The sequence below is a fragment of the Electrona antarctica genome, assembly GCF_951216825.1.
Source record: "Electrona antarctica genome assembly, chromosome: 19".
Lineage (NCBI taxonomy): Eukaryota > Metazoa > Chordata > Actinopteri > Myctophiformes > Myctophidae > Electrona > Electrona antarctica.
Genome location: NC_136800.1, coordinates 2657333 through 2667378, shown reverse-complemented (window position 1 = coordinate 2667378; position 10046 = coordinate 2657333). Strand labels below are relative to the sequence as shown.

At 43.0% G+C, this 10046-nt stretch overlaps 1 protein-coding gene across 9 annotated transcripts in view; it reads right to left on the bottom strand.

Moving 5' to 3' along the window:
- The window catches only part of dtna (dystrobrevin, alpha), a 40907-nt gene extending 31714 nt beyond the window's left edge, over positions 1-9193 (bottom strand). Inside the window, exons 1-5 of one of the 9 annotated variants that reach the window (XM_079530137.1) lie at positions 9086-9193; positions 2419-2489; positions 1514-1594; positions 1209-1422; positions 66-151 (exon numbers count right to left, since the gene is read on the bottom strand). In XM_079530137.1, the coding sequence (XP_079386263.1) occupies positions 66-151; positions 1209-1422; positions 1514-1594; positions 2419-2488 (451 nt within the window). In that variant the 5' untranslated portion in view covers position 2489; positions 9086-9193. Of the gene's footprint in view, positions 1-65; positions 152-1208; positions 1423-1513; positions 1595-2418; positions 2490-7380; positions 7772-9085 lie in introns of those variants that run through there. The other 8 variants (XM_079530143.1, XM_079530139.1, XM_079530141.1 and 5 more) reach the window with 8 other exon arrangements.
- Positions 9194-10046: the final 853 nt, after the last annotated feature.

Sequence of the window (10046 nt, the reverse complement as noted above, 5' to 3'; positions counted from 1 at the left end):
AGGATGTAGAAGACATTTTGTAGAATCTGATCGCAGGTCAAAATGGGTTAAATGGTGTTGCTTACATCTTAATTTATCCAAAATCTTCCCTCCGCAGATGGTTGCTAGGGCCATCTTCACAACAAAGACAGATATTTTACCAAGGCCTTCCCTGAAAAGAGAAAACGCATATATATATATAACACAGGCATGCATGGTTCAATTTCACGGTTCCAGATAATACAATGTTCACAGATAAGATGTTTTCTGTAACTTCAGCTCACTTTCACAGTCCATAAAAAAAAGAGTCACCGATTCTGCGAAAGACTGTTATTACATTTATAAAGGCAAACGGGTGGTATTTCAGACTTTAATATTTTGGCCACCGACCCCCATCTGACAATATGTTGTTCCAGGGACCCCTGCCAGAAGCAAAGATTTGAGTTAAAAACGTTCGCTCCGAAGGAATATATATTCAAAGATTTGAATATATATAAGAATATATATCTACAAGCTTGAATGTTGAGTACTGGTGTTGTTGTTTTGTCCTGTATCTGTTCTGTAATTGTCATGTATCTGTTGTTTGTCCTGTCTCATGTGCGATAATCTTCAATAAAAATACTTGAATAATAATAATAAAGGCAAACGGTTTGCAATTTAGCCGTCACAGAATGCACATAATCAGCGCTTCCCCTTCAAAAAGCTCACCGATGAAAAGGACATGGCGTTAACTGTCCAGGGACGTGCAGGGAGTGTTAGAGGGGCAGGGGCTGAAATCCCGTTAAGACGAGGGCACTTTTGGACCAAAAATAGCGAAGATAGCTGATCTACAAGCTCACGACGCGTCGCACTGCGGCGCGCTGAGAGCTTGTAGATCAGCTCTTTTCAGGGCGCAACCCAGCAGTCTTTAGCTAGTGGAGATGCAGGTGTAACGACATGGATTTCTAAACAAATTTGTTCAACGCCAAAATACTGTGTTCAAGTTCAGGAGACTTCGGAGGGGGGAAAAAAGCAATTCTCCTGAATGCTGCCTTCCGGCGTGGCATGGCATGGGAAAGGAGTGGCATTTGCTATTTCTTTCACCATGTAGTAAACGCTATACATTCGTGGTCTGGAAAGGTCTGTTGTTGTTGTTTTACAGACGGGTATAAAAGGGCAGGGGCTGAAGCCCCCCTTTGATGTCTATGTGTGCCCGTCCCTGCACCATGTCACATGACATGTTTACTCACGGGTCATAGGCTGCCAGCAGGAAGTTGAGCAGCAGACTGATGCACTGTTCCACGTTGATTTGGTGGGTGGTGGGCATGCGCTTGTTCAGCTGGTAGAAGATGGTCGACAGCACCGCTTCTAGGCGAGCCACCGTGAACTCCGTGGTGAGGTCCATGCTGTTGAGGCCATTTTCTCGGAAAGCCTCGATGACGTTCCAGATGTCAACTAAATGTACTGGGGAGACAAACAGGGAAAGAAAATGTCTCTTAACTTGGGAAGACTTGCCGCCGCGACAACCAACAACACCAGTGCCAGGCATACTCACGGTTGCATTTCTTCTGAACAAATCTCAGCTTGCAAGCTGTTCTGTACGTTGACAGTCTTATAGAATCCAACTCTTGAGCCCCTGCCGAAAAGAAGAAATGATTGTGAAACAACAATACTGAGGAGGGAACGTCCCTGTGAAGTGGGGAACGAACAGCGGCTGACAGACATTGTGGAACCACGGAAGACACATGTAGCTTCACGCTCATATGAACACATAGGGAGAAAGGATTTGAGAGGTGGCATCGACATAAGTGAGAAAGCATTTGAGCGGTGACATTGGGAGGCATGCCATGTCTGTTTGAGACAGTGTTTCATATCTCAGCTGTCGGGAGGAAACCTCATAACTCCGAAATGTTCATTTTTCAGGAAGTGAAAAATATACATTTGACAGGAAATTAAGAAAACCTTACATTTTTAAAACAAAGCAATACAGCCTCGTCAAAGTTGGTGTTGTAACTTTATATATTGTCAATTACTTCCATGAGAGGGGGTGGAGTTAGTTGCTTTAGCAGACATTTTGAGGGTCCAATGGAGTTAAGAGGTTTTGTCCCAAAGCACTTTTTACTACTTTCCATTGGTTCAATACTTTCGAAACAACACACAGACGTAAAGGGTGTTCAATAGCACAGATTAATGCCCCCCAAAAAAAAATCAAAAACCTCAAAAATGGAGTTATGAGGTTTCCTCCCCGACAGCAACGATATGAATTTGGCTGACACTGGTGGTGGTGGTAGTGTGTGTAGTGGGGGAGGGGAGGGGGGTCACTTCATGTTCATGATATTCCCCTTTCCGTGGAGGTTATAAGAAAAGGATTTGCCACTTTTATGGTCGATGAGCACCGTCGTCCAGCATCGATCACATTGAAATGTGGTCCTTTCAGAGACGAGGGCCGTGCACACTTACTCATCTCGACAAACAGTTGCCTTCTGTCTGCCATGGTGGTGTCACTGCTCCTCCTGAAATCTTCAATCATTCTGGTCGGGAAGAAGAAGAGGGGAAAGTGATGTCAGTGTCTTATATGCACCCCTGATTTTATTGGTAAAGCTTGAACTATCCCATTATGGGCGGGAAGGGAACCCCTTTTGGTGTTTTGGAGCATTATGTTACACTTTAGCTATTGAAAAATAGCAGACCTACAAGCTTGTAGCGAGGCACTCGGTGCCGCGCTACAAGCTTGTAGATATATATTCTTATTCCTTCGGAGCGAACGTTTTTAACTCAAATCTTTGCTTCTGGCGGGGGTCCCTGGAACAACATATTTTCAGATGGGGTTCGGTGGCCAAATACAGATAATTCTGGGGGTCCTTGACATGAAATAGTTTGAGCACCACTGACATAGAAACATAGGTTTTCGATTTGTAGAATCGTCCTCAGGTCGAAATGGGTTATACTAGTTGTGTACGGGTGACGTGCACCGACAACAGCCGATCTACAAGCTCAAAGCTTGTAGATCTACAAGCTCAAAGCTTGTATAGATCTAGTATTTTCGGTGCATGACACCGATGCACAACTACGTAAGTATAGAATCTGGCTTAAAGGGATAGTTCACCCACAAGAGATCCCGTATAAGTCATTTTACACTTGGTTGCATGCTGAAAATAGCAGATCTACAAGCTCACAACGCGTCGCAGTGCCGTAGATCGTCTATTTTCAGCAGGTGTAAAAACGGCATCAACGCCCACCAAAATACATTTTAGTCGACAAAAATAAATAGTCGACTAAAATCGTATGACATTTAGTCGACTAAAACTAGACTAAAGCATTCCAGGTGACTAAAATGTGACTAAAACTAAATTAAAACTATTGAAGAGACTATATAAGACTAAAACTAAAATCCAAATTTGCTGCCAAAAACAACACTGGTTACTTCTGATGTCCTACCCGGGATTCTCCCGCATATGACCAATAAACTTCATACTGCTCTAGCAAGAGAGAGTCTCCGCTTGGGCAGGGCACGCTTATGAGCTTCAGGTAGTACTATTTGTCAACCAGTTCTAACTTTTTCAATGAAACTAAATGCATGCCCCACCCAGTAATTGTGTCCCTTTTATGCCCATATATGGAGTTATTTGTCAGGGCAAGCCCAAATATGGAGTCTATGCAGAACATCATTGTGATGTCAGTTCTGTGTCAGGCATGCCCAAATAATACGGTATGAAGCGTTGTGATGTCAGAACATCAGGTCCAGAGCCCGGGCAGAGGTTTTTGTGCTGGTTCTGGACAACCGTGAGTCCGACGGACTCGACACCGGGCACTGCACTCCCCTGTGGGGGTGTGGAACGCGTGTGTCGATTTTGAAGTCGGTGGGGCGAACGGTTCTCGAGTTACGTGGATTACAGACGTACGTACACACTATGTACAGTACGTACAGAGACTTGGCGCATTTAATCCATTGAGACCTGGAACGCATCCATGTCACGTTAGCGTTTAACCACATTAACCATTAACCCATTTTGGGGCGGGAACCCCTTTTGGTGTTTTAAACATTGTTATAATTTAGCTATTGAAAAATAGCAGATCTACAAGTTCATAGCGCGCCACCGAGTGGCGCGCTATGAACTTGTAGGTCTGCTATTTTTGAAAAATCGTTAAAATGTGCCTCAAATCTTTCCGAAAATTGTCATGATTTAGAAAACTTTTTTTTTTTTTTTTTCGACGTCAGGCCTGAATGGGTTAAGATAGTAAAGAGAACCATGCATCTCCATTGCAGATTCTCAACCATGCAAAATTTGTGTTCCGGGTTGTAGCTTTATTGATAAGTCATTACACGTCACATATTTTCACTGTACGCACTAATCTGTTTTTTTCTTTTTTTTCCTGTTTTTCTTTCTTTATTTTTTTACTTGGCTGAATATCTTTTAATCTAATGCAAGAATCTAAAGAGCCATGCAGTCCCGACTCATGGGGTGTCACAGAAAGACTTGAGTAAGACAAGGACAAGACTTTCAAAGGGGCAGACCGGCAGGATGAATGCTCACACCATGCCTCACTGCACAGTGTCCAAGGCAATCTAATACACCTAGTCATGTGGTTTGTTGCCATAGTAGCAAAGAACCCAGTCACTCCATTCCTAAAAACACAGCGCTAGATCCCGCCATTACAGGGAATTTGCAGGGAGAAGTTTGAAGAGAACTTCTTTGACTTCTTCTACGAGATATTTTCGGGTTGAGATTGTGCATCGTGGCATTATATTGCATAGTATACAGATGCTTGGGCAACTGTTAAACAAATGGCTTGGCATTCTAAGTACTGTTATCGTGGTATTTATATGAATAACTGAAATAGATTAAGCTATTTAGGTGGTAGATGCAGATATTATGAAACGACACACAGACATTTTGTGTGCTGTACAAATTGCATTTCATGCCATTCCACAAATGTCACACTCAAAGGGCAAGGTATGGTCATTGAACAATATTAGCGTATCATAACCAGGCACAGGCACTTTAAAAATAGCATGTTTTCTTTCTCCTTCTTCTTAGGTACCACCAATATCCAATGCAGGTGGAGGTCTCATACTGATTAATGAATTTAATCAAATCAGAAAAGCATTTCAGAAAATGTACTGCCACAACTGGTTGGTGGGAGAGATTTGGCAGAGGTGTGGCTATGAGTTCATAATGGAAGTCCTTTTGAGTTTTACTATACTACTGTATATTAAACGTGGCCTAAACATGCAATAACATCAGTATGGTCCTTTAAATATCAATGTATGTTGACAGCATCTAATATTGGGGCCGTTACACTGTTAACAACAGTAAACAGAATTGAAGCTTGACTTTAAAAGATTGAATCGCGAATTGAATTTTGGGCGGGAACCCCTTTTGGTGTTTTAAGCATTATGTTAGCTATTGAAAAATAGCAGATCTACAAGCTCGTAGCGCGGCACAGCGCGCTACGAGCTTGTTGGTCTGCTATTTTAGAAAAATAGTGAAAAATGTGGCGCAAATTTGGAATATATATTTTTTCAGAACGAACGTTTTTAACTCAAATCTTTGCCCCTGGGGGGGGGGGGGGGTCCTGGAACAATATTATTTTCAGATGGGGGTCGGAGGCCAATTACATATAATCTTTGGGGTCCTTGACATGAAAAATTGAGCACCACTGATATAGAAACAACGGTATTTCAGAAAACTGTCAGGATTTTGAAGACATTTTTTAAAATGTCGACGTCAGGCCAAAATGGGTTAAGATATTTAATCATTTTAACTGGCAACCTGCACCGCATTCTGCTCCCACCGCCCACCATCCCTCCTGACTGTTCACCCACAAACGTCAACACTGACGCACGCTTAAATGTTAAAGGGTGCCTTGAAATACCCCACAAATGAGTCATAGGCTATAGCTGTCCATAAACGTCTTCCACTTCTTCCACGTCACCAAATGTTGTGCTTCAGCGATGTGCAATATAACCACGATGCAAGACAAGTGAAGATGTCCTAGCTAAACCTAGCACCACCTAGATGAACCACCTAGCACCACCTAGATGTCCTAGCTAAACCTAGCACCACCGTGTTGCCGACCTCCAGAACGGCCCTGTTTTCTTCCCAGAGCGGTGCAGCAGCCTATGCCATTGGCCTCCAGAAGACAGAGCGTTTTCAACCCATGCAATGTTGCCGGCCGGCCCAGGGAATCCTCCAGAGTGGCTCTGCTTGTCTGGCCATCCTCCTGCCAATCCTCCAGTGTGTCCGCACATCTGATAATCTTCCTGACGACGGTCCTATACACTCGTTCTTCCTGCCAGTCCACCAGAGCTGCTCTGCCTATGTTGCCTGTTGTCAGGTTGTCCAGAGCAGCTCTAGCCCTTCAGACATGCCTCCTGGTTGCCCCTCCATACATGCTCCGCGTCCAGGTTGCTCTCCGGGCGTTGGTCCTGCAGCCCGGGTCAACAGCGCTCCTGCATGCCCCAGGCCGTCTACCTGAGGTCTCGCTCCAGCTCTGCTTCTGCCCTATACCCCCGGATGGCCTGGATGTTTCCTGCTATTCCATACTCCTCTGCTAGATGCCCTCTGACTTTCCCTCATTTGCCCGTCACCTCACCTGACCGCCCCACCCATCAGCACACTGTTCCCACTCTTCTTATATCAACCCTGCAGTCACCTGAGCTTCCCCACCTGCACCTCTTTTCCTAATCAAGCCCTCAGTCAATAGCTATACCAGTTAACTTCCGCTGGTCCCTGCCAAATTGTCAATGCATCTGTATTGTATTCCATGTTTCTAGTTACCCGAGTCCCGTCTCTGGAAGCAGTTCTGCCTGCCGTGCCTGACCTGCGTTTTAGTACGTTTTGCCTGTTATTTGGACTTGGATTTCTTTGCCTGTGTTGGGACTACTTTTCTGCTTTTGACTACTGCCTGCCTCGGTGCCTCACCATTCTGTAAGCCTTGTACTGTTTTAGGCATACTGTAAATCCTTTGAATTGCACCTGCTCTGACATCTGCATTTGGTTCTTCCCCTGTGTTCCTGTTAAATAATAATTTAATAATAATAATTTTTTTTTTTTCTTTCAATTATTATTATTATACTAACTGTAGTGTAGTGAGCATGTGTAGGCTACACACTAAATGTTAGGATGAGTGACTTTGATTAATGCTGTCTTACATCACTTCTGATAAATTGCTATGGTACTGTAAATGCATACACAGCATGATCTTTCTTACGGTGAGAAAACTTGCATTGTACACTGCTTTATTGTTAACACCGATATCCCACACATCGCACGTAAAATATGTGCTGTCTGACTGGTGTGAATTTCCGGCCGATATACACAAGACTGATTAATGTTATTACATCCAACAGAACATAGATATATATAAAAACCACAATAAATAAATAAAAATACCAATCGCAAGAGGCAATCGACATACCCTTCAGAAAGTACCATGGTCGCATTCCTCTTCTCTGTGCGCTTATCACAAAGGCATGTCCTTCTTATAAAAACAACTATACACACAGTATAAATCCCGTCTAACCAGGAGACATAACAACAAAAGCTGCCCAAATGGATGGGACTGGCTCAGGGAATCTGAAATGAGAAACTGTCAGACTGCGCTGCCTCTATCTTTAACTACAAATGAGAAGGCTACACATTCCTGTACAGCTCTACTGGCTCTCCAGTTGCAGCCCCCAAACCTCTCACTTTGGCATCAGCCCAACAAACATTACTCCTGCTCTGTGCCACTGTCAAAGACTGGCAAGCATTAGAAAATAACTGCCCTTAAAAGAGCAAATCATTTGTATACCATAAACACTGTAGATGATTGTAGTGCTCTGCCAAAACTAAGCCAAAGACTCTTTCGGCAGTGACCCTACTTATCATCTATCTCCAAAAAAAGAACTGTGTCGGGCCAGATGCTAAGCTGTGTTTAAGACAAGCATAAGCACCGTTCCCTTATTAGAGAGTTATTTATGTTAGTCTATTTTCGAAACTGAACAAAGAAAACACAAGACAAGGCACAGTGCTTCCCTTGAACTACTTGGATTTGTTAGTCATGTACAGTACATCAATAGTCCAGCATTTCCAAATGTGAACAGTTGCTTGAGTTGTGATTTGTACTTTGCTGGCATAGCTGACTCGAGTCATAACATAAGCTGTCATGCAACATACAGTACATTGCAGCTGTTCATGTGTATTTGCCCCCAGCTGATTGGCCAGTGTTATTTTTACATCATGGGAGCATGAACGATTGGCATCTGATTTCCAACCTGTAACAGCGAGAGAATACACAAACTTAAGCTGAACTACAGTGGCCATTTATAAATGCAAAGGCAATAAAACGAGTGTTTTAATGCTTCATTATATAGGCTAAACAGTCAAGTGTAGCACACACTAAAGCCCTCTGGTACCAGCCTGTGCTGTCTGCTATAGTGGGCCCTCTGCAGTGTCGCCTAGTAAGCAGGGGGGGCTTGGGAACTTGGGAACCATGTGTGTTGTTGTGTGTGTTGTTGTCGACAGGACTGACAGATCTGTATGATTGTTGAGTTGACTATGTATTAGGCTATAATGGCATTTTATAATGTGGTGTGATTTCCTGTTGGAAATACTAGCCTATAAGTATTATATGCAGTGCCAAATAACAGATAACTGAAAAATGCAATTTATTATAGCAATATGAAATTCAAGAAATTCACTCGTGATTTATACATATTTTATACTGATGATTTTGGATTGTTATCGTCTGTGTATGTGCGACTATTAACACGCAAATCAGTGGGAGCTCATCATGAAATTCCAGCAGCAAACGAATTAGCTTTTCTTCCAGGATAAAAGGTTTGTTTAAGAAGAAAGGCAACAGGCAAGCATGGACAGTTACGACTAGAGCATCACCTGTCACGACCTCGATCTGAGCGACGAGGTTTTATAGTGCGAAAAACATAGATCCGCTGGATATTATACATGTTTGTTTGTTATTTTTATAAAGACAATTTGCCCTCATTTCAACGTTAAAACGCGCCAGTTTAGTGAACTAATTTTAGAGTAATAAAGTAGCTTATAAGGTCGCTCCGCACCACTACTATAGACCATACGAGCGATCAGCTGCCTGCCTGCAGCGCACTTTGCACGAGACTTACCAGAATTTCGAGGCATGTCATGCCAACATCACTGTTTACATCCAGGAATATCAGCCAGAGAGTCACTTCATATCCACCAGTAGACAGTCAGTATAGTATACAATATCGTGATGACTGATGAATGTCGACTCGCGGTCTATTGTCCATCGTTGCACGAGACGCTCATCTCACCACTGTACAGAGTCCAGTATCACCACTCTACGCCACTTGCAACACAACGGTTGTGTTTTGTAGGAAATGTTCGTGGAGCGGCGTAGCAGCAGCAAGCAGCACTAGAGCAGTCCAGCGAGTATGTGGCCTCTACGATGACGTAATGCGGAATCTCTTCACTTGCGTCAGTTTTATCTATACTCTTCTAGCTGGTACTACTAGGATACACATTTTACTTGAGGAGAGGGGGGGGGGGGGGGGGGGCTACACACCTCCACATATATATACTGTGCACTCAACTCAACACAGTTTTGCCTCTCACGATTTGTATTGGGTGTAGACCTATAGGCTATACTTTATTGTCTCTAATCCAAATCCTGCATATGTTTTGCTGTGAGAACAAATTGGAGATTAACGCTGTCTGAAAGTGGTAATTAATTAATGTAGTGTATGCTATTTTCTTTTTTTTGATAGATCAATCATTTTCAGTGAGCAACTCTCCCAATTATCTAGAATTCAAGACTACCAATATCAAATTTACTTGCATTGTCTTAAGGGCTATAAAATATAGCCTCTAGAGCAATATAGCTGCTCTATTTGCGATCCAAATAAAATACCCATATTGTGTAATGTCTGCAAAGTTTTTCTTTTATGTGGATTTTCACTTTAGCATAGGCTTTTCACATGCCTCTGACATTTTTCTGTAGCCTATAAACCTGCTGTGCCTGTATAGCGTAGGCTACTTATGAACGTAGGCCTATTGAATGTATTGTGTCAAAGTGAATTGTGCAACACACAATGACAAAGGTTC